Below are 25,490 nucleotides of genomic sequence, written 5' to 3' on the forward strand. Positions count from 1 at the left end.
AAAGACATTCAACATACATACAACACACCGCTCCAGACAATGCATTTATACGTACAATAGTTCTCCCTTCCTTAGGTATTGTGAGATATTCTTCTTCCCATTTATATGTCGTGGGTTTTTTTTTTACAGAGATGGCAACTCTTATGTTCAAACCTGACTAGCGCAGAACACCCGTCAGGAGTGTGGTCGCAACCTGCATGCTCCCACGTCTAACCTCCTCACCTTCAACAACCTTTTATATTACCAGCATGGTGAAGTATGGTTAAATACCCACCACAATTTGCACGGCATGGAGGGCACCTCGTCCTGCATTGGAACGTTACATATTACATTCCAGGGGCAGTCGTGGTTCAGTGGTTAGAGTATTGCAGGATAAAGTCAGAGACCTGAGTTTCACTCCCAGCCACGGCTAACTCTACTTTTGTATGTATGTTGAATTTATTTCGCACCGCATGAAGCCAACTGTGCTAATCGGAGGTGTTGGGCGAAGGACAACAACCTTAATACAAAAGGCCGTTTTTAAAGAAATGAGACAATCTCGATTATTTTAAAGTGCATAGCTCCCAGTGCCTTCCTAATATCGGAAGGAAGAGCATTCCAGACGGCCGCAGAAGCACATGTGGAAGCGCGCAATGCGGTGACCATCTTTGGTCACTGGCTAGCCAAAAGCCATTCGATCGCTCGCCAAAAGTCGTGATAACTGAATTATTCATGGGCCCGTTCCACTTCACCAAACCCACACTTACCAGCATGGTAAGGAATGGGTCAAACAACCACCATGACCTTCATTGCATTGGGTGGCTTCCAGCAGTGGATTGACAATGGGCTGTAAATGATTATGTTTGTTGCTATTATATCAATGTGCACTGCACATGCCACGTCTCTACCCCATGTACTCTTGGCTGCATGACGCATTTCTCAAGAGTGATGGTTCTTGAGTGACAATGTCATGACATAGAGAGAACCCGGAGCACCCAAGTTTGATTCCCGCTCACAGCCAACACCAGTGACGATTATCTGGACGGGTTCTGGGCCTCCACTAGGTCGACTCAACCTCAAATGAGTAGCCAGTGCTGTGTCTAAATATCGCCACTGGGGATACAAAGGCGGCCAGGTTTGGTGCGGGTCACCCACCCCTCGTGTGCCATGCTGGCCTTCATTAGGTGCTCACTAACAGCACTTGCCCCAACAATCTGTTAAGGCTTTACGGGGGATCTGTGTCTTTGTGCCCCGTGGTTGGTGTAGGTATGTCCTCACAGTGGCCAGGGCGATGAGAAATCCGCCGGCAATTAGGAGTCCGTCGGATACGGTCTCGCTCTTCTCGTAGGGGTAGTCGATGGTCTCATCACCGCAGAAAAATCCCCGCTGGAACGGGTCCACCACGTTGATCTCGAGCACGAGGAAGGGCAGCGAGGCTGGGGGGTGAGAGGGCGGATGGGAGGGGGGGACAGACGAGAACAAAACATGAGTTTCATCCCCGTGTTTGGGTTTCCGGGTGAAGGTACAGCCCTGTAATTTGCTCGCTGACGCCACTGCCGACGGAATGGCCTCCACCAAAGGAAGCTTTGAGAGAGCCCCTCGCGAGGGTATTGGGCCTACTCTTGCACGCTGGCCAGACTTCCTGGAAGAGGTGCGTAGCCACCCTTGGCCCCCACCGCAGGCGACCAACCGATGGGCTCGCTGTGGTGGACTTACTTGCACTGCTGGGTGGACCGAAAGGGACTTATAAGAAAATCCCCCTGCCATTTTCGCGTTCTCTGGTCTGACACTGGCGAGACTAGGCCATAAAGAAGGCCGTCTCTGGTGTAGGCCAATCAATTTCAAAGACAATGCCTATACTGTATTATCAGAGCGTGTTTGTTTGCATGTTTTGCCACAAGTAACGTTTGGTTAATGCGGACTTGATGTCTTGCAAAAGGTATCTATTTGGTCTTTAAACATCTTAACACCTAATTCTTGATTTAAAGCTTTCGTGACTGCAGGAATTCATATTCTTCGGGTCTTTCGGTAAAGTCACGTAGATGGGTTATTTTCTTTGAACCTATCTGCGTGACTTTACCGAAAGACCCAAATAATATCTTAACACCTGTTTCTTGTCAAAAAGGGTCAACCCTATTCTTATTTTTCATCATTTTGGATTTAAGATATTTGAAATAGAACAACAGGTTGCCAGGTTCGTAGTGCAGTGCATTAACAGCCGCTATACAGTCACTCCACCATGACATTTCATTATAATTCAATAATAGCAGATAATACTTCTTTTTGACACCCTGCATATATATTTCCTTCCATCCACTTTAGATATGCCTCCGAATCCACAAACTTCTGAGCAGCAGTGCTCCACTGTCTGCAATCATTATTGTCATCATCAACATCACCACCACCATTATCGTGCACAACGTGCTGCTGCTGCTGTTTCCAATTCATTGCAATTGCAAAGCCAGAAGAGAGCAAACACGGGAGCGAGGTCCACGTGCAGACGCAAGCGACCCGTTGGCGCTGTCTGCCACACACGCAATTAAACTTTGCGCAGTACCGTGACAGTCCTCTTCACTCGCTCGCTCACCTCACTCTCGCTCCCTCTCTGTACGCACTAGCGGCGAAGGAGGCAGCGGTGGCGTGCAACGTGTGTTTTAAATTAGCCTCCGTCCAGCGGTGCCGGAGCAGGCACATCTGTTATCCGTATATTATTACGCATTTTCCGTGCTCGACACAGCCTCGTGGGTTATGGATTTGCACGCAGACGCGCGCACACACGCCGCGCAAGACTCTGCAAATTAGTCACAAGTCATTGCTCCGTCGTAAATTTGCGGCAACGGCGTTGGCGGCGTAACCTGCCCCGCCGCCGGCGGTTGGCGACAATCGATCGCGTGCTTTAATTACTGCTGGCCTCGCGTCCTGTCATCTCTCTCCGAGCAGGCCTCTCCGGGGATGGCAACACGGATTCCCCCTGACCCAGCCGCTGCATTTTGCTCGGGAGGTCGGTGGTTCAGCTTCCCGTAAACAGCGCGCGCAATCGCCTGGCGTTAAGCGTCTCCGTAGCGTCTGGCTACTGGGGAATATCTGTGCGCGGGTGGTTGTGACTTGCGAGAATGGAGAAGAGCAAACACAACGGCAATTAGTAAATCCATTTCGCCGCCGCTTGCTTTAATTAGTGTGTCCTTGTAGGCTAACGCGGTGTCTTTTCACACTGGTCGCCTTTATTTTGCTCCAATAAAATGTTTTGTTCATTCACGTGAGAAGGGTTGGGGCAAATTGTAACATTGATTTAACAAAAAAATAAATGTACCCCACCCACCCAAGGCCATGATATACATCAGCGCGTCCTTCATTTTTGCTGCTGCAATAAAAGTGGTTAGGATGCTGTGAATGACAATAAAGATATACATATATTTTATTTAACCAATAAAATTACATCACAAATCTGAATGTATAAACCCTAAATTATAATATTTTTTTTCTTTAAAGCCAATTTTAAAACACACCCTTCAAGTTCTAACTTCAAACTTTCTTCTAATCGGCGTTGGTCCTCTCCGGCTCTTATTTTTCCACCCGGCTCTCTCTTTATTATCCTTGTCCCGTTCACGCACGGCGCCTTGAGACCTCGTGAAAGGCGCCTGGCAAGTGCGAGTTACTATCATCAGAAACAGCAATTACATCGCTGACCACTCACATAACAGGCATTCATTAGCGCTTCCCAACCAACGTTTAAAAAGTAAAAGTGCATTTGCTCCATCTAAAACGGAGTGGAGGGGGGGGGGCACTACGATTCACGGCGAGATGACCCAACATCAACCACCCTGCGTGTACAAAGTTTAGTTGATGTTAGAGACCTGTGCTATGAAAACCGGCCCAAAAATTTACTGGAGCGTTATCCAAAATTCTGAGACCCAAGCCAGCGCACACAAAAAAAGGAAGAATTTGCAAATATGAAAACGCATATTTCCCTGACAGCTACCCATCAGATTTCATATTGCTCCATACTGTACTTCCTAGGATTGCCGCACATTGTGGTGCGCTGGAAAATCTATGATCCATTTTGTATCATTGAATAATGCTTTCATTTTTCTCTAACATGTTATCAAATACAATTATGAGGCATTCCGAATGTACCACTAAGGCATCTTGTACGGGACCGCATCTCACGCCACCACTCGCATAGGCATTTTCACTTATTCTATTACTAAGGGGAAACCCCGCGGCTGCTGCATAACGCTCCTCCTTTGAAGGTCAATCGCCTTGTCAGGGGGGGAGGTGGGGGCATGGGTGGGGTGGGGGGTGGTGAATTTGGACTGCCAAGTTCGACGGCTTCCGAGAGCGCCACTGCCCCAAGCGCCGCCGCTACAGGAGCCTCCGCAGACCCTCGTCCCAAGAGAGGCGCCGAATGGAGGAGGTCTAAATTCCGAAACGCTCGCTCAGCGGGGGACGCGCGCGAGAGTCCGTGAGGAAGGGGAGGCTTAAGGGGGGAGTGTGGAGTGAGGAACCATCGCTCCGAGATCACCGCCACCGGAGTTTGAATCCAAGGGAGGGCTTTGCCCATGCCGTCCTGCAATCACCACCACCACCACCCGCCTCGTTCCGACTGGACCGTCTCCGGCAAAGAGCTTCATAGCTCGTCGGATTTCTCGAGAATAAAGATTCTGATTTTGTTTCGCTCCACATTCACGCTAGTGTATCACGTTTCAGTTATCAAGCCAAACATTATCTGATGAGGCGACCATTCAACAAACTCTGCTCCTTGGGTGGTCTCGCCTTCTGGCACAGCCTTAGATATTGTTGGGGCAAGTGCTGACAGTGGGAACCTATCACAGCTGGTACACGGAGTACCATGCTAGACTACCTTTGTCTCCGCAGCGCTGATGTTTAAACACCACACCAGGGGCTCATTTCAGGCGGAGTTTTACCGACGAGAGACCCACAGCAAGTCCAGATGACACTCGTTCATGGTGTCACCCATGGCCGGGTTCTGAACACACAAGGATAAGAGAGACCCATAGTGCGATGAATCATGAACCACTGTGTTAACTGTTTCCCTTACCCATGCATATTCACAAATCACCCTCAAATGCGCCCGATGTCATTACATATTAGGAGCTAAGCACGGTTGTGCCTATTAACCCTTTGCCGTTCTGAGACGTCTGCAAGTTGCAGGGTGGGTGTCCCGTTCACCGCTGGTGCCAAACTGTGCCACATGCCCTCCGGCATGGCCTTTGAAAAACCGATGACTTACGCGTACGTCAGCGTACACGTACGTCATAGGAATAGGAAAGGGTCAAGTGTGGAACGACATTCCAACTGTTGTAGGCTTGGCGTGTGAGGCTGCAAGGAGATGACAGTGCTGCAACGGATTTAATCTATATCTGCAGAGCTTACAGCATGATAAATTTGCACGAGTACTAATACAAATGTATATCTAATCATTCATGCTAATTGCAACCCACAACGCTGTACATTAATGATCTATAAGGGTCACATACTCTCTATAGCAGCTGCCAAACAATGGAAACCCCTCGGCAATTAAAGGAATTGAGAAATGGCATGAAAACAAAAAAGGCACAAACAACTATAATTTATCACAACAGAGGAATCCACTCCCACTTGCCAAGTTCTCATCGTTGGAATTGGCCGAACTTCCAAAAGCTGAACCCCCCCCCCCTCCTTCCGAGAAAACTTTGTAAAACACTCGGCGAGGCTTTCTTTGATGAACAAAGGAAATTGTTGTATTATTAATCATTACTCACAAACACACGCACGTACGCACGCACACAAATGTGTCCCTAGACAACTGATCCCACACCAGTGTCTCAACACCAAGCCATGGTCACACAATAGCCCCAGAGCGTCTAAGTTTTCCGCCTCGAAAGCGCATTTATGGTTCGCGCTGGCCGAGCGGGGATTTGTGCAACGGCCGCCGCCGGGAGCGTACAAAACGTACGGAGGGGGCAGCCTCTTCGAGTACGCGCACGCACAGCACAGACACACGTGAACATGCAACAACAGCCGCCATTCGCCACTACGTGGCAGCGACGTCATCACGTCGCCACGGTGGCGAGATGTTAACTAACTTTCCTGGTATACAGGAGGTAGTGGGTTCGATCCCAACCCAGTCGCCTGTATATTTGGAGTTTGCATGTTCTCTCCGAGGTCACGTGGATTGTATTCCAGGTCCTCCGGTTTTTACCTCCGCGTTTAGAGTAGTTGGCCGCAATAAATTCCCACGTGATAAGCGACTTCATTGCGCAATCACTTGTGGCCCGGTCGCTTCTGAAAAAGAGCTATACGGCTCAGTGGGCCTTACCTGGTGATATAAAAATAGTTTATTGCAGTTTAAACTTGTGTCAGGCTGGGTGAACTTTGAGGCCACGTTAAGTTTTCAAGGCTCCCTGGCAGGAGGTCATAGGACAGACCGAGGTGCCATGGGTTAACCGACTGAGATGACTGGCAGATGCATCACTTGTGCTCCCCCACTGTGCCAACTTTCTGCATTTTATCCGCCTGGTGCTCCACTCGTCGTTGTGAACGTGGCTTCTCTGCCCTGCACTGTTGTTGAGGGCGACTGCCTCCAACTGCCCAGCAGCGTCCTTCATGAGCCTCCTCCGTAGAGGCCGAACTTGACACCGCTGGTACCAGTCTTCTGTTAAGTCCACTCGGCTTCATATCCTCCTGTACAACGTTAGTCCATATCTTCTCTAGCCCGGGTCGTGCCCATTTAGCCTCGTTTATCTGGCCAAACAGAAGCTGCATGGGCATGCGGTGGCTGGGCATGCAGGATACATGACCTATCCAATGCAGCTTTGCACACACGCGTGCACACAAACCAACACATGCCCACACAGACACCCAAACACATAAAGAAACCTAAACACACCCATACACACAAAGAGAGTCACACACACCACACATGCGCAAACGCAGACGACAAAAACACAATACTAAGATCCCCCCCATTTAGCCTCAGCATATTGTTGAGGCAAGTGCTGTTAGTGTGCACCTATGAAGGCCGGCACAGCACGGGAGGGGGCAGGTGGCTAGCACCACTCCTGGTCGCCTTTGTCTCACTAGTGGCGATTATTACACACGACACCAGGTACTCATTTGAGGCTGAGTCAACCTAAAGGAGGCCCAGGACTGGTTCAGATAATCGTCACTGAATACACACACACACACACACAGACACACACACACACAAGTACCCCAAGCACCCACATGCAGAGGCACCCACACGCACAGGCACCCACACACGCCCCCCACAAAAACACAAGAGAGCGGCACACACACATACAGACTGTCGCATGCAGACACCCGCACACACAAGCACACGCACCCACAGCCACACACACACACACAAATACCGCGGCCCCAAAGGCAATGGCCCATTTATCACGTTGGGCGCACTAAATCTACCCGTGACACCGTCACACAAAGCGGAGGCGAAAATCCCCGCTGCTTTCACGATGGCGCGTACGTGCGCGCACTACGGCAGCAGCGTCGGGGCTCGCCGTCAAAACAAAAAAACCGCACACCAGCAGGCGAACCGAGACGCGCCAAGGTCCGGGGGGTTGCCCATTCACGGTTTTGCCGGCGGTCCCATCTGGCGGCTGGGAACGACGCATTCGCCGGGGGCCGACAGACGGCGAAGGGTCCCACTCGGTTTCGCTTCACCGTCATAAATGAGCCGTCATCGCGACCGAACAATGCCATGCATCATCGCGGTTGAACAATACATTACGCGTGACGAGCCGTGCAAATTGCGACACACCGCCGGCCTCCCCGACTCCCGGCGATGTGGATCTCTTTGGGTCACGACAAATGACGAATGGTTCTTGCTTCAGCGGCCACTGAATTTTAATTTGGAGCGCGCGCACGCGCGCGTGTGTCCCGGGTGTTCCGCTTGCCTCCCACGCGCCAACTTTTTGTTCGTCGTATTCCAACGCGAATAGAACGGCACGTATTTTCCGATCTCGACCTACGCTTGACTTTAAAAAATACAGGTGTGTCATTTGTTACGTTTGCCGTGGAGAGAGATTGCGATTGGAAACTCCTGCCAGCGAGCAGTGTTCCAGCAGCATGAGTCATAGCATGGAGAACACTGGAAGTTGGCATCACAGAACTAAGAATATGAATTACTGCAGTCACGAAAGGTTTACATCAAAAATCACAGAACTACTTATTAAAGTCACTTCAAGGCTCACTAGGGGCGCACATCTTATAGGTCAGGCTATGAGTAGTTCCCCGCATGGTAATAAAATCAACATTTTTTTATTCGCAGAGTGGGAATATACCCGAATGAAGCAACAAACCAAATTTACAATCATGGGTTATATCTTTTTTCCTGGAGTCATAAATGGCTGGGCGGAAGGTCAACCTCTTTGTGGGGAGGATGGAGTGGGGGGGCTGAATCCCAGATTCAAAACTATGATCTCAGCGATTCTGTCAGGGTGGCTTGATGCTAACTACCTCACTTTGTATGCAGGTAGTTGTGGGTTCGATCCTGACCCTGACGGCTGTATATTCGGAGCTTGCATGTTCTCCCCGTTGTGGCACAGATGTTTCTTCGGATCCTTCGTTTTTCCCCTTCGCGATTAGAATCAACGATACTTTCAGAGCATTTGGATGCTATGCATTTTCACGTGATGATGAGCCACTTCCGTTGAGCGATCATTTGTAGCCAGGTTGCTTCTGAAAAAGGAGCTGTCTATTCAGCTCAATGGGCCTTACCTGGTGAAATAAAATAAACTAATTTTAGTTTCGTGTCTCCGACACAGCCATCACGAGGACCCTGAGCGAGCCGGCGACCTCCACCACGTCGCGTTTGACCCGGTGTCCTTTTCCACTCTCTGCTGCCACGACTCCCCTAACCCCCACCCCACTGCCCGTCTCCCACGCCCCTCTCGTCCTGGCTTCCTTTCCAGGTTTCCGCGTGACCCTTCCCCTGTCCCCGCTCGTATTTCCTCAGGTGCTCGCGGTCTGTTGTGCACGCACAAGCACACGTGTGCTTGTGCGTGCGGGTGTCCGTTTGCTCTTGCACGTGCACGCCTGTGACTTGTACGTGAGACTGTGCATCCTTGACTGTGTGTCACACTGTGCTTGTGTAATTGAGTGCGAGACTGTGTGTGTGTATGGATGTTTGTTTGTCACTGTGCATAAGACTGAATGCGCCTGTGACTGCATGTGTGTGCGTGTGTGTGGATTTGTGCACGCGACTGTTTAACTGTGTGAATGTGTGTTACTTTGAAAGGTGACAAAGACGTCCAACCGCCAGGGGATCTTATGGGGAGTGGTGGTGCACTGGTTGAACGCACTGCACTAGGACTCTTATGACACGAGTTTGATTTCCAGCCACGGACGACATCGGTGACAATGGATATCAGAAGCACTCATCGGCCTCCACTGGGTCGACTCAGCCTTAAACGAGTACTTGGCGGCGCTGTGTCGATCTTAAAACGTGCTCGCTAACAGCACTTACCCTGCACCTCCCATCAGCATGATGGTTGGCTACGTATGGTGCAAAAACAAAGTTCAGCATATTCATAAAAGGTTTTTGGGTTAGATCGCGTTAATATGAATGCGTCGTTAAACCCGCCACCAAACGACACAGCCAATCAATAAGGGTTTGTCACGTGAACAAAACGTGCCAGTTAGTTACTAGTTCAGCACACCAGTGTGTTGGAGAGTCAACCCACAACATTGACCAAACGAGTCCGACGTTTCACCAGGAATCACAACCAGCAGCATGAAGCGACAAACCTTACGAATTGGCTGTACCAGCTGACAGCGGGTTTAACGACACACATTCATATTCACCCGGCCTAACCCAAAAACCTCTATTATTGATAATACTGGCCACGAAAGCCAACGTGTTAAACTAAGTTCAACATGCATACATGGAACAGTTTGTTAAAAGGCTACACGGCAGGGGGGGGGGGGGGATATTTGTCCTTGTATGTGATTGCACAACGATATATGTAGCACAGGAACTGATCAACACTTCTATTTTTCCTTCGAAGGTTGTTTTCCTTCTTTTCACACTCATAGAGAACCCCCCCCCCCCCCCCCATAGAAAATGCAGTGGTTCTTCGGCCATGAAATTTGTGGTGAGCCTAAGGGGCCGTTATCTACTCCAAGCATGTTAAAGTCCCCCGCACACGGAGCCTTGTTTACAAAGACGTGCTGAGATGCCTTGGCCTATAGATGTCCGGCCTATAGATGTCCGGCGAACGGCGGAAAGCCGCTGTGGAACGAACACGGAGCAACGGAACAGAGCGGCCCCGGGGGCTGAACATATCCAATATCCGTCCCCTGGGTCGGGACCCTTTGGCACCAGCGACAGTCCAACCGACGTCGCTTATCTGCCCTGGCCAATTAGCCGCCCATGCCGTGCAGAATTTGTGCACCGTGATGTGACTGTCATTTTCTCCAGACGTTCCAGAATCTGACCTTTTCAGGTATCCGCCAACAGGTTAGGTCCCCCCGGCAAGTCAGATACACGACATTGTACTGTGAGCGCCGCATCTCTTGTTGCAGCGCTCTCCTCTCTACCAACAAGCCTCTCCGATCACATCTTTCGTGGCGAGTTGGTTGAGTCCATGTACGTATGTATGTTGAAGTTCTTTTGCATCGTCCGTCGCCAAATGTGCTGATCGGAGGTCGGTCAGCTGTTGATATCAAACACCCATGATCTAATTCCCTGCCAGGAAAGATAAGTGGATTGACTCACTCGAACTTGCTTTGTAATTAATAAGCTATGGACTGAAAGTGAAACTTTTGGCTTGAGTCAAGCGGAAGGATTTTCCATACAAAAGGGCAGCTGCTTATGACTAACGCCGTGCCAACATACTCACGCTCTCTCAAATCTCAACTGGATACTCAAACAGATACTTGGCAAACGTCTCAATGCAGCACTAAAAATAAGACTTGAGATTCGCCGGGTTATCACAATGTTTTACGAAGTCGCTTGAGTTAGTAGGATGGACAATTCCTTTCAGAATCAATTACTCAACTGGCGTCTCAGCGGTTAACCCCCTGCGCCATGGACCCAGGAGACTTTACTTTCATTGCCGGCCACGGCTACCAACAGTGGCGAGTGATACCTGGGGGGCCCCCCTCCACCGTCACCAAACCGCACCGAGTAGCGTGAAGTTTGAACAAACAGCCTCCACCACCGACGCGGCGTTGAGAGGCCTTCATCCAGCAGTGCATCGGCAAAAGGGGCTGTAGATTTAGGATCGTAACTCAACGCGTGGCACACCTCGACTTTTGCTAAATTCCACGAGCTGCCAAGAAGAAAAATGGTTGGCCCCGCCGAACATAAAAAATCATGTCGAGGGAGAGTTTGGGGGGGGGGGGGTTGTTTTATGGAAGTGTTGCATGCAGCCGAGAAAGGTGATTTGGTGCCACCGAGATTTACTCTCACGCTCACCCCTCGCATTCAATGGCCCAGGTCGGGCGTGAAGTCAGCTGCTCCCCACATGTTAATATCCATCACGAGCTCCCCTTTGAACTCTCAAGGTGTGTGCGAGGGGGTGCGTGCACGTAAACATCGGCCGGCCCGGGATCGACACAGGGTACCTTTATTTTGGTCGGCAGCTATGTAGGGGCCCCGCTTCTCTGGGTTCAGGGTTCGCCGCCGACACCGGGGCATCTGCCTTGTGGGCTACGTGCGTGGCGGGCACGAGTCGCGACATTGACACCCACGGTGCCGTTTGACGTTCGACGCTGCAGCTATGTCCAAATTTGGTTAAACGGCAGGAATAACCGTGATAGGGGAATGTCGCTCGCCACGCAAGCGATAGGCCTCTTGAAGAGAATAGAATGATGGACGACGTTTGCGATAGGCCTCTTGAAGAGAATAGAATGATGGACGACGTTTACAAAATCAGCGACGTAGCTATTGTGCAGGTGGTGTCACTGCGCCAGGGAGACGGTGGACATATTTTTTTTGTTTACGAGGGGGCCCCATTTAATTCCTCGCAGCAGGGACCCACGTCGACAAAGCTCGGCCACTGAATAGGATGACGACGGGCGGGATCTTTAGAGACACAACCGCCACCTGGCAATGCAAGAGCACGTCCACCACAGACGCGGGGTGACGGCATTAGATCACGTGCGGGAGTTAGACCGCCACATCGCAGGTCCATGGGAGATGATGGTGGTGGACCTTGTGGAGGCCTTCATCCAGCAGTAGATTGATCATGGCTGCTGACGATGATGACAATATTTACTACTGGACTAGATCAGCACAAAAGCCTATCGATCATCCCTCGTGTATGCGTGTACAAGCAGCGCTTGTTATTCGCAGATGAGGTGGGGGGAGTGGGGGTATTACTACTACAGCCGTCTTAACCAGCTCTGGCTCCTGTTGTTCAATTCATTTGCAAAGAGCACACACACACACAGAGGCACAAAGCTTCTCTAAAGCAAACCAGCAAAACTCTCAACACCACCATCACCATCACCCCCACCCAACCCCCTACCCTTTCTCCTCCACAGCTCCTTCCCTTAAACCCCAATCCCAACCCTCTGCTCCTACCAACAACACCGCACCCTTTCCAGAGGTCCCCCCCCCCCCTTCATCCTCCTCCAACCCCGCTTCCCATGGGCTAAATAAAATGTTCCATGGGAAAATGTGTCCGTGGTGAGGCTCACTCGCTTGCTTGGCTTGGCTAGGAGGAGGACATTGGTGTGGTGGTTGCGTGCGACCCTGTGGACAATTCCGCGGTAATGGAATTACGGGGAGCAAATGCAAAGGCGTGTTAGGCGCAGATACGTTTGTTTGTTTGTTTGTATCATGACACCAACTCCGCTGTTTGTACAGAAAAAGTTTACAAGACTCCGAACATTTTAATTATGAAGACAATCCTGCAAAACGCTGAGTGCGTAAAATTGTGTTATTTGTCAGGGCCTGTCGTGTGACCGTGTTTTAATTTCGTTACCATGGAACTAATCCTATTTTCATTTCAGCCACGCAAATTTTATTGACGTGGCCCCCCTTTTTTACCAAAAAAAATACGTAAAAACAAAACACAATCCCCAATGGCCAAATCACGCTTGGTTGTGTGACCAACATGCACCCCATCAGGTTGGCATAGGGCTGCGGGGCGATGTAGTGGGCAGCGGTGCAGCTAAATGCATTGTTGTATTATACTTAAAGGTTCCCGTGTCTCTGCTCCCCACCTTCATTCACCGACCTGCACTCACTATCCTGGTGAAGTATGGTTAAACCCCCCCCCCCCCCCACTCACGATCAGCCCAACGGGGGGAGCCATCCATCTAGCAGTGGATTTAAAAAAATGTACCGTACACGTACAATCTCAGCTAGACGTCCGCCTGGTTACAAATAAAGGACTTAACCCGCTCGTGCCGTTAACCGTGGCGAGCGAGCGACTCTGGGAAGCGTTAAGCCCTCATGGTGTTTAGTTTTTGCGGTGTCAGCAAATCACGTGGAGATTTAAAATGCGCTGACAGAATGGAGGGGGCGGAGGGGATGGCGGCGGAGAAGTTAGGGCGAGTAGGGTGGGGAGTTGGGGTTTGGGGAGAGGGCGGGTGAACCCTTTTGTAGGCCATCACGAGAATTGGCCGGGAAGGCCGCGTGGTTGAAATCCCTGGCGAGCGACGCGGCCACACGGATATAGCGACAGGCGGAGACACGAAGACGCCGATCGCGACCATTATCTTTCTTGCGGACACAGCTTGGCAAATAGAAAGGAAAAAGGAGAGGTCGCTGCTCTTTGACTACAGGTGAATGCTGATGAAAGGAATCTCATGGCTGGATTGGGGCTAAGCAGCTGGGAAGTTCTGATGAACATCGCGGGAAAGGGTTGTATATGAAATCCAGGAACAGGAGGTTGTGAATGATGGAATACGTGTGTATGATGGCAGAGAATAGGTTAAGCAACTTGGATCTTCTGATTGAAACATCGCAGTAAAGCATTGTAGAACACATCAGAAAGAGGAGGTTGCGATGGGTAGGACACTTATGCACGATGGAGGCGGATAGGATAAGCAACTTGGAAGTTCTGATTAGAATTTGGCAGGAAAGTGTTATAGGCGCAATCAGGAAGTAGAGGTTATGATGGGTGGAACACGTGTACAAGATGGAGGAAGGCAGGTCACCGAGACGAGCGTTGGAGGGGCAGCCAAAAGCGAGTGACCAAGGGGGAGACCTCGAGCCAGACAGGGGGAACGATGTAAGAATGGAATTATTAATTTGGGTGTCGACTTGGTGAGCAGAAAGAAGCGATGGCGAGGTGTGGCATTGGGCATGATAACCACTTCAAAGCATCGCTCATGATGCAAACCTCCCCGTCCTCCGGCAGGTGTGGGAAAACAGGAGTTGTGGGACTAAGATCATTATATACATTGTACGCTGGATAGAGTGTCACTTATATACCAGTGCGTGTTGTCTGTAACATAGGGATGACGTGGTCCAATGTTGACTCCCAGGCTAGAGCTCGAGGTTGGATCGAGCTCTAAACTCACCACTTGGACAGAGTTTGGCCAAAACCTCTTGGTGGGATTCATGAAAGGTGTGCTGACCCATAATGGTACTTGCCCCAAAATCCCGACGAGTGTCAACAGGTAGAGAGAGAACACTCACAGATGTGTTTCCATAGAGGTGATTGATAGGAATGCCAATCGTGATGACGATGGTCCTATGATTATGAAGATGACATGATGAAGAAAATGATGATGATGATGGTGGTGTTACAATATCGTCGATTCCCAGTTTTCAATGACTGCCAATCGATGTAGAAACGGTGGCAGTGGTTGGAGCACTGCGCTATGAACCCAGCGACCTGAGCTCCTTCGTCCAGCATTTGAGTGACAAACTAACTTAAATTATTATTCCTATTAGTATACAATTTGCAACACTTGTCATTAGGCTAAGTTTACAGATACAGGTGAGCTTAAAACACACTCGGGTAACTTCCCCCATACATTCAACTAAATTACACCACACATGTCCAATGACACACTTATTACCTCAAAGCAATTCGCATTCAAGGGCAGTGTGTGGCTAGGACTACGTCCAGTCGCCTTCGTCTCATCAGTGCCGATGCGTACACACCACAACAGGTAATCAGTCTAGGTCGAGTCAACCCAGGGGAAGCCGAGGACCGCTTCACATCACTCGCCGCTGGTGTTGATCGTGGCCGGCGATCTAACCTGGGGTTTGCCGGGTCCGTAATGCAGTGCCGCTAACCACGGTGCCACTGCTCCCCACCCACCCACCCACACACAAGTTACTCGAACCCCAAACGCACATGTATTAATATTGTTGGCAGAGAGTTTTAATTTCGCCAACTGTTTCCCAGAAGTTGCAGATTGAGAACGCGAAGCAGAGGAGAAAGCCGCATTAGCGACCTCTATTAATATTCCTCGTATCAGGTTCATTACGGGAGACGCCTTGGCAGGCAGACTTATTGAGAGCGACAAAGATATCAACAGGTATTTGAAATATTTTTTCGTTACCAGGTATGGCCCACTGAACTTATAGCTCTTTATCAGAAGCGACCTGGTCACAAATGAGAGCTCAACGAAAGTGGCCTATCATCACGTGGAAATGTATAGCAACCCAAATGCTCTGAAAACATTGTTGATTCTAAACGTGAAGGGGAAAACCGGAGGACCCGGACGAAAGCCATGCGACCACGGGGAGAACATGCACACTCCAAATATACAGGCGTTAAATGTCGGTATCGAACCCACGACCTCCTTCATACCACGCGAGGTAGTTAACATCTCGCCATCGTGGCACCCCAATGTATACACAGCATAAAGTGAGGAAAAAAAAGTATTTCATCCCCTGCTGATTTTGTATTTTTGCCCACTGACGAAGAAATGATCGGTCTATAATTTTAGTGGTAGGTTAATTTGAACAGTGAGAGACAGAATAACAACAAAAAAATCCAGAAAAACGCATGTCAAAAAATGTTATGAATTGATTTGCATTTTAATGAGGGAAATCAGTATTTGACCCCTCTGCAAAACATGACTTAGTACTTGGTGGCAAAACCCTTGCTGGCAATCACAGAGGTCAGAAGTTTCTTGTAGTTGGTCACCAGGTTTGCACACATCTCAGGAGGGATTTTGTCCCACTCCTCTTTGCAGATCTTCTCCAAGTCATTAAGGTTTCGAGGCTGACGTTTGGCAACTCGAACCTTCAGCTCCCTCCACAGATTTTCTATGGGATTAAGGTCTGGAGACTGGCTAGGCCACTCCAGGACCTTAATGTGCTTCTTCTTGAGCCACTCCTTTGTTGCCTTGGCCGTGTGTTTGGGTCATTGTCATGCTCGAATACCCATCCACGACCCATTTTCAATGCCCTGGCTGAGGGAAGGAGGTTCTCACCCAAGATTTGACAGTACATGGCCCCGTCCATCGTTCCTTTGATGCGGTGAGTCCTGTTCCCGTAGCAGAAAAACACCCCCAAAGCACAATGTTTCCACCTCCATGTTTGACGGTGGCGATGGTGTTCTTGGGGTCATAGGCAGCATTCCTCCTCCTCCAAACACGGCGAGTTGAGTTGACGCCAAAGAGCTTCATTTTGGTCATCTGACCACAACACTTTCACCCAGTTGTCCTCTGAATCATTCAGATGTTCATTGGCAAACTTCAGACGGGCATGTATATGTGCTTTCTTGAGCTGGGGGACCTTGCGGGCGCTGCAGGATTTCAGTCCACGGCGTAGTGTGTTACCAATTGTTTTCTTGGTGACTATGGTCCCAGCTGCCTTGAGATCATTGACAAGATCCTCCCGTGTAGTTCTGGGCTGGTTCCTCACCGTTCTCCTGACCATTGCAACTCCACGAGGTGAGATCTTGCATGGAGCCCCAGGCCGAGGGAGATTGACAGTTCTTTTGTGTTTCTTCCATTTGCGAATAATCGCACCAACTGTTGTCACCTTCTCACCAAGCTGCTTGGCAATGGTCTTGTAGCCCATTCCTTGTGTAGGTCTACAATCTTGTCCCTCACATCCTTGGAGAGCTCTTTGGTCTTGGCCATGGTGGAGAGTTTGGAATCTGATTGATTGATTGATTGCTTCTGTGGACAGGTGTCTTTTATACAGGTAACAAGCTGAGATTAGGAGCACTCCCTTTAAGAGTGTGCTCCTAATCTCAGCTCGTTACCTGTATAAAAGACACCTGGGAGCCAGAAATCTGATTGAGAGGGGGTCAAATACGTATTTCCCTCATTAAAATGCAAATCAATTTATAACATTTTTGACATGCGTTTTTCTGGATTATGTTGTTGTTATTCTGCCTCTCACTGTTCAAATAAACCTACCATTAAAATTATAGACTGATCATTTCTTTGTCAGCAGGCAAACGTACAAAATCAGCAGGGGATCAAATACTTTTTTCCATCACTGTACCACTCACAGCTAACAAATACCACCGGCGCGTGTTGCGGAAGGCCGACTGGCAACCACAGCGGCCAACACGTGTGGATTATACTGGTAGCAAACATAGTGGACTGGAAGCCCAACCGGGATTAATTCACAGGAGGCAGGGGATTAATTGTGTATGTCTGTGGATGTCTGTCCACGTGGGAGGGGTGGGGCTGGGTGGAGAGGGGAGAGTAGGGAGGGAGCTGGGTGGGGAGGGGCTGGGTGGGGAGGGGCTGGGTGGGGAGGGTGGGGGGTGGGAGGCGTGGGGTTGGGTGGGGTGGGGCTGGGTGGGGAGGGGCTGGTCACCCCGTGGTGCCCTTATAAAACTCAACGTTTAACCTACTCACGCCAGCTCGTGCCCGCCCTCACAGTCGGGCATATTTGCGGAATACACCACGTGGTGCCGCCGTTGACCCTGGCCATTGACCGAGCAACCCAACGTTCCTACCAGCTCCCTCCGCAGGAATGTGTTTTTGAACGATAAAGGTCAAAAGGATACTCACGTGGGGTGTGGATTTGTTAGGGGAAACAGCGCTGACCAGCAAGTGCTTTATCTCGTGCGCACAGCCCTTATTAGGTGCGTGTACAGCCCCTTGTCGATCCACTGCTGGATGAGGGCGACCACACGCCATGTTGGTGGTTTGGGTTGTTTGACCATACTTCGCCACACTTGTCAGTGCGGGTGGAATTAAGGGGAGTTTACAGCTGTGGGAGCATACAAGTACAGCACAATAATGGATTTTGTTGAACTCGCCCTCTGCTGTCTCCCACGCAGCCCTGTTGGCAGCCTATAACACTCGTGATGCACGGCGGTCACCCTTCCAAGAACTCTGAAATATAACCCTTCTTTACACGTCCCCCCAGATTTGAAATGGATGCAGTAAATTCTGGGCGATTTTGTGAAAGAGGGAAGGGAAGTTGTTGATCATAACATCATCGGTGATGTTCTGTGCTTCTGCGGCCGTCTGGAACACTCTTTTTCCGATATTTGGAAGCCACTGGGAGCTGTTCATTTTTACATCTGGATTGAATACCCGTTTCTTCAGGACCGCTTTTTGTGTTTGGTTACTTGTCACTTCCCTCCCCGCACCTCCAATTAGCGCGGTTGGCTACGTATGGTGGGAAAGAAGTTCAATTTACAAAGCAGATTTAGCCTGTACTTAAACACCACTGCCAACGCAGTCATTGCACTATAGACGATATCTACACATAGGCTGAAATGTGCACTGCCTTACCCAGGTGTCAGCTGCTAGCGGAGGGGAATTTGATTCTTTTTTTCACAACGGCGTCGTTTACGCATCACGTTTAGCTTTTCAAGCACCACGATTAATTCCCTACAGAGAGCACTGTCTCCTCCCTATACTGGGCCAAGAATCAATCACCCTACGGCCAGATGTATGTATGTATGTTGAACGTCTTTCATACGCAGCCAACTGTGCTAATCGGTGGTGCGGGGGGAAGAACAACCAACGAAACACAAAAAGCAGTTCCAACGAAATGAGTGTTCAACCAACATTTAAAAGGGCATAGCTCCAGTGGCTTCCGAATGGCTTCCACATCGCCTTGAATGCTCCCGATGCGTTCAGATCTCAGAAGCTAAGCGGGATTTTGGAGCCTGGTACCCCGACCTGGGATGGGAGACTGACCTGGGAATGCCAGGTGTTGCAGAGGAATTGGCTGCGAGGTGGCCGGGAGATAGCAGTGCAGCGTTGGATTCCTGCAGATATCTGCGCGAGATTTTTGGTTGACGGTTACCTCCCCACCCGCCTGCCCACCCACCCGTCCGCATGTGGTCTTTTCAAGGGCACCCTCAGGATTTCTTCCCGTTCGCAAAACCACTCGTTTGGCTCGGCCAAACATCGGCGGCTTGAGCCTTCGCGAGTACGCAGGCGGTGCAACCACGGCCCGGAGGGACCCAGGTGATGTGCTACGAAGATGGAGAGAAAAAAAGTTTGACAAACGGAGAGGCCTCCCCCCCCCCCCCCCATTTTATTCCTTGCACCACGGCCCACGCCAAGACCGCACTACGTCAATGCCACTACGCAACCATCCGAAATGCGGGGTGATTCTCCCGCAAGAGCGCGGGGTGTGACTCTCCAGGATAACTAAATAAAGAAATGTCTTCATCACAGAATCAACATGTTCACAGGTTTGGTTTGAGATTCGGCTCAAGATACCCTCCCCTCCCCCACCATTCTTATTTTCTGCAGCTCTGTTTTTTTCCGTCGGGGGGCGGTGAGTGACGTCATCCACCCCGGTTAATTCCTTTGATGAATCATGCCCGTGCTAACCCCCGCTACCTGTGTGCCGCGCTGTTTATTTCCACATCTGACCCGAATGTCACAGGTTAATGCGTTCAGCAAAAGATCAGTCTCTTGTACAGGATGATCCAATTATAAACACCCCTCTAAAAAAGCACGTAGGACTTACAGGAGAAAGCAACTTTTCATTTCAAAGTCCCCTGAAAGTCTCCCACCAATTCTCAATGCCGTACATTTGCGAAACACTCTCCACCGTCAGATACGGAACCGTCGCTTTCACAGTATTCAGACGGCTGTTCAGAGGAAAAGTAAGAGGACAATTTGGGCAGCAGTGTGGCATCGTGCTAATGCCTCTGCCTCACAGTAAGCAGGGCCCAAGATCAACTTCTCACTTGGTGGCCTTGCTGTGTAGAGTTTGTATGTTCTCCCCCTGTTCTGCGAGGCTCTCCTTAAGGTTCTACGATTTTCTCCAGTAGTTAAGAAGCACACGCACAGTGTAACTTTGCATTGGCCAAAGATCCCAATGCTGAAAAATTGCCTGGAAATTACTAAATAGGGATTACCCGTCGTAGCATCGCCCCCTGCTGTGGAGACATGGCAGCACCCTCCTGATATGGTCTTGAGACTCAAAGAGGCTTTCCTGGGTAAACAAGCTTAAATAAAATCTAAATGAGTGGGATATCTGTAAATGGATAACCCCGTATATTTATTTTTTTCTAATTTAATGCAGCGTCAATGACGAGAACAGGTCATGCAGCGCTTAGCTCACTGCACTACGAGCCCGGCAACCCGAGTTGGACACCAATCGGTCGCGAGTGATGTCCGAACCAGTCCTGCGCACATCGACCCGACTTGTCCCAACCACCTGCACCGACCCACGTGGAGAGGATTGGTCAAACAACCCCCTGTGGTGGACACGGTGGAGTGGGGAAGCTCTCGTCCCGCAGCGGATCGACAAAGCGCTGTCACGTGTGTTTTCTACGACGGGTCGGCCCTGTTAGATTTTGACTTGTGCCTTTGCGCAGTCGCCAACAGCAGTCCCCCATACTTGTTGACATAGTCCCAAGGCTGTGTTTGCAGCAGCTAAATTGTATAAACACGCCCTATAATTAACGTTTAACTTTGTGCAAAGTTTCGAGCCGAAACTTTTTTTTTTCCTCTCAAAAAATACAAATCGCCACATTTCTCGACGGTCTAACGCAACGAACTTGCTCACGTGCCCGATCCAAGATCTGCCCAATATCCATCGTCGTGACCTTTCAATATCATCAGTGAGATGTCAAGAGCCGAGCCGGATCGAGCCCGGACAAGTCGCCGCCGTGCCGCGCGGGTTTACAAGGTGCCTGAGCGAGAGGCAAATGCCGCAAAAGCCACCGTCGGACTATACTTCTATGCTCTCGCTCGCGTCTATGGCGAAGTATGGTCAAACAGCCCACGCGAACAAGGCGGCGTGCGTGAGAGAAGAGCCATCACGCCTCGCAGTGGACTGACAATCAGCTTTGTCGACCGTGAACATCTCAATCACCACCAGTCTTGCACACCAATCGATGCTCGCCCCCAGTGTAGAATCGAGGTGAAACTCTTGCAGGCATCTGTTGCTGCTGTTGTTGTTGTTTGGCAATGAAGAAATGACGACTGGAAATCGGGAGCACGGTCATTGGGTTTTCAAACCGCACGGATAAACAAATTACCCTTTTTTTTTAAACACGGAAGCACGTGGAATGGACATTTAATCGTCGGTAGGTTTTTTTAAGAAGGATTGAGATTATAGCGTATATCTGATACTGTAATAGTAGTAATAATAGTATTTTACAGCCCTTTATCAATCCACTGCTGGATGAAGGCTTCCCCACATCGTGTTGGTGGTCATGGGGGTTGTTTAGCCAGGAGGGGAGCGGTGGTGTAGCGGTTCGCGGCCAACACCGGTGACGATTATCTGAACCGGTCGACTCAGCCTCAAATGAGTGTCTGGTGCGATGCGTAAACATCGTCACTCGGGAGACAAAGGCGGCCGGGCGTGGTGTTGGCCACTCACCCCCTCGTGTGCCGTGCCGGCCTTTCTAGGTGCTCGCTAACAGCACTTGCCCCCTAGAGTCTGTCTTTGATTAACCATACTTCGCCACTGTAATCGGAACGGGTTAGATCCACGGTTTCCAGAGGGCGTGTGGAGGATGCCCCGTGTGGGTGTGTGCCCGGCCACCGGTTTGCGGCATCACTCGCCACCGATGATGGCCGTGGGGGCCGGGAAACTGAACTCGAACTTGACTGGAGCATACACCGCACGTGTGTGGGTGATACCTATAAAGTGGGTCGTTAAAGTTAAACGATGTGCAGCTGTGTTTGGCTTTGATTGAGAGATCGTCTACTGGCTTCATCCGTCGTGGATTAAAATATAAAACGTGCGTGCGTGTTACTCGGCAGGTTTGATATCATCAATTCACGAGGACAATCCACACAGGCTCGCCCGTGCGTGTGCAACGTGAACAGGTATATTTAGTTAACAGATAGTTAACAGACGTGGCTTCCCAAGTCCACCCATCGCCAACATTCGATTATATACTGTACAACGTTGTTGCGATGATGCATACTGATGGATATTTTTGAATTATTCCAAAACTCAGCATACACTGTCCCTGCGCGTTCACGAGTGCAATTCTGGCAAAGCGTGGAAGTCCGATTTGGCAGAACCCTCCCTGATAAGCAACAAGATCATTCATCGTCCCGACGCCAAGTATTACCCCGCGGCAGTTTTCCCAGCAAGGACGATTTACATTTACCAATCGTCTCCGGTCCAATAAGAGATTTGGTCGTCACACGCTGCACGCGCACCAATTATTGTTGATCACTTCCCTCGCGCGTCCGGCAGTGATGAACGCCCATTCAATAATGAGGCGCGACCTGGCACATGTTGTGTGCCCACGTGTTGCGTGTGCCCGTGCGTGATATGGTAGTAGAGCGTCGGATTCAATCATCGCAATCTTGATGCTGCGCTCTCTACATCACGCCGGGTGTGTTTAGCAATCGGCAGGCGCGTGCCAACGTGTTTGCAATGCATTAACATCTGCGCGGAGTGCACGTGGTAGACCACCGGTCCTCGTTGCGGCGACCCAAGAAATGAGTTTGGTGGACCGCTCTCAATTAAATAAACAAGAGCACCGTCGGCCAAGGCGATGAGGGGTAAAGCGGCGGAGCAGTGGTTAGCGCACTGCGCAATTTGTATCCGGCAACGGGGGTACATCTGGGTTACGCATATATATATTTTTAATCAAACAACCTCCACGACTTGGCCCGGCGTGCCTTCACCCAGCAGTGGATTGACAACCGGGCCTGTCAATCAATCGATCAATCAGTCGATCGTGAATCATCATCATCATCATCATCATCCTACTTACCCAGGAAGACGCACGCGACGTCGATGGCCACGGCACCGTGGACCCCGCGCGTGGGCGGCGCGGGTGTCCTCGTCGTGGACTCGCCGGGGCTGCTGCTCCCTGCTGCTGCTGATGCTGCTGCTGATGATGATGCTGCTGATGATGATGATGCTGCTCCGGGTTCCCCTCTCTCGGACCCCTGCGAGTCCCCGTCAGCCGCCTTGTCGTATTTGTACCCTGGCCCCGGCATCTCTTCGCTTTGGCCACGGGACGGACGTCGATCGCGTTGGCTAGACGAGACCGTGGTTGTTAGATGGTGAGACGGTGGTGGTGGTGGTGGTGGCTGGAGGATGATAGTGGTGTTGGTGGCAGGTGGTCGTGGTGGTTGTTGTATGTTGTTGAATGTTGTGATGGTGGTTGGATCATGAGATGATGATGATGGTGGTGGTTGCGTGATGCGATGATGCTGGTGGCCGTGCTTGATTGACGAGGCCGTGGTGGTGGTGGGTGAAAGACGATGATTATGTGAGATGGTGAGATGGTGGTGCTTTGGTGGTGGTGGTGGTGGAACACAGATGATGATCGTAGTTGGGTGACGACGGTGAGATGGTGAGATGAGAGGAGCCTTGCTTCGGCTTTACGTGCCGAGAGACGCCCGCGAACTCGGCTCTCGCTTGGCGGGCTCCTCCGCTTGAAACACTGCGCGACGCGGCGTGACGCTACCCTACGGGAGATCCGTGGCCGCCCGTCTTCATTGGAAGCACCGCGCCCGTGCACGGCTCGACGAAACAACGACGTGTTGCCCGCTCGACAACACAGACGTGGCACCACTCCGCTCTCAATCTGGCGACAAGGATCGCTCGCCGATTTACCCGGCAGGAATTCCCCTCGAGTCCCGTCTTTATATCGCCCACCGTGTTTACAGCCGAGCCCAGGGCGACTTCTTCCACGGGTATCCGACTGAGCCAACGGAGGGAATCGCTGAAACTCTTCGGAGTGGTTCGCCCATACATATAAACACAGCCCGCTCCTCCCACTGCTTCTAAAGCAGCCACTCGAGCTTTAAGCGGTGGAGGAGGGGGCGGAACTTCGGCCTCCGAGCCAGATATTCACGATTGTGTGGTGGTGGGAGGAGGAGGGGGGGGATTGAGAGGCGATGGGACTGCGGTGTATCCTGTCCCAACAACGCACCAGGGCACGTGCGGATATTCCCTTTACTCGTGGAAAAATGAAAGAGTCGCCCTAGCTATGACTTGACGCATATTGCCCGCTTTTTTTATCGTGTGATTTATATTCTGCCCAAAGACGCTTGTGTTTATTTAGAGTCATGAATTGTTTTTTTTATTATATCGTAAAAATGGGTCCAAGTTCACCAGCATTGATTCAAGCAAGCCTGACTGAAGAGACACTGAGTGTGGCTGGAGAGACAATGTCGAAACCGGTCCAGAGGTTGCTTGTATTGAATCAATTATGCTGACGTTATGCATCCCCCAGAAGGCGTTGTGTAAGAAATAATTAATGTTTGTGTTTGGAGAGACGAACATATGAAGGGGACATTGTCTGCTTATTTATTTTTCTGTGGTGAAGTGTAATCTTCTGCTCATCACATAACCGAGCACAGAGGAGGCAAGGACGAATACCAAGCAACTCCCATGCCATCGAATGTATTATCAAACGCAAGACGCAGTTGTCTTTTTTGTCGGTTGATTTTTTAATTCCATGAGAAAGAAAGACTCCTGGGGTTTCCCGTAATAATCAATATTAATCGATATTAATCGATATATCTTCATATGCGTTCAAATGTATTTTGTTTATCCGAGATGGTTTCATTTGCAAGAATGACGTGGGGGGGGGGGGGGGGATTATTTCTCCGCACCAACCCAACAGAGTAATTTGCGGGTAATTTTCGAATTTGCCAAATTTGGACCATGACACCGACACTCGATGTGGCCCCTGCTCTCGCGAACGACGTCAAGGGGATATTTAACTTCGGCTATGAGGCAGACTGCGCGTATCGTCGTTGCGGTGATTACACCCGCAGCAATAATCAGGGCGGCCGCTGGGTTCGAACTGTGAACCTGTTCAACAACCAGGCCATTGTCACTGCCCCCAAGTTGAGTAACTACCCGTTTCCAATACGTGTTATGCGATCATTGCTTCGGATTTGCACAAAACGTAATCAGAACTCGTTTTCTGTCACTCCACATATACATACTGTACAAATATTGATACCTTTATTTATTTATTTTACCAGGTAGGGCCCCACTGAGCTACGTAGCTCTTTTTCAGAAGCAACCTGATCACAGATGATAGCTCAACGAAGTGGCTTATCACGTGGACATTTGAAGCAGCCAAATACTCTGAACGCTTGTTTCTAAACGTGGAGGGGAAAACCGGAGGACCCCGGAGAAAATACGCGACCGCGGGGAGAGATAGAGAGAGACAGGCAAACTCCAAATATACAGCAGG

At 50.3% G+C, this 25,490-nt stretch overlaps 1 protein-coding gene across 1 annotated transcript in view; it reads right to left on the minus strand.

Annotated features, from left to right (window-relative positions):
• The window catches only part of LOC116948913 (phospholipid phosphatase 3-like), a 65,878-nt gene extending 41,817 nt beyond the window's left edge, over nucleotides 1-24,061 (minus strand). Inside the window, exons 1-2 of the mRNA XM_076071888.1 lie at nucleotides 23,043-24,061; nucleotides 1,258-1,415 (exon numbers count right to left, since the gene is read on the minus strand). Of these exons, the coding sequence (XP_075928003.1) occupies nucleotides 1,258-1,415; nucleotides 23,043-23,271 (387 nt within the window). The 5' untranslated portion in view covers nucleotides 23,272-24,061. The remainder of the gene's footprint in view (nucleotides 1-1,257; nucleotides 1,416-23,042) is intronic.
• Between the last annotated feature and the right edge of the window lie 1,429 nt (nucleotides 24,062-25,490).

The sequence above is a fragment of the Petromyzon marinus genome, chromosome 35 (genome assembly GCF_048934315.1).
Source record: "Petromyzon marinus isolate PM22_M1 ecotype Great Lakes invasive population chromosome 35, UKy_Petmar_22M1.pri1.0, whole genome shotgun sequence".
Classification (NCBI taxonomy): domain Eukaryota; kingdom Metazoa; phylum Chordata; class Hyperoartia; order Petromyzontiformes; family Petromyzontidae; genus Petromyzon; species Petromyzon marinus.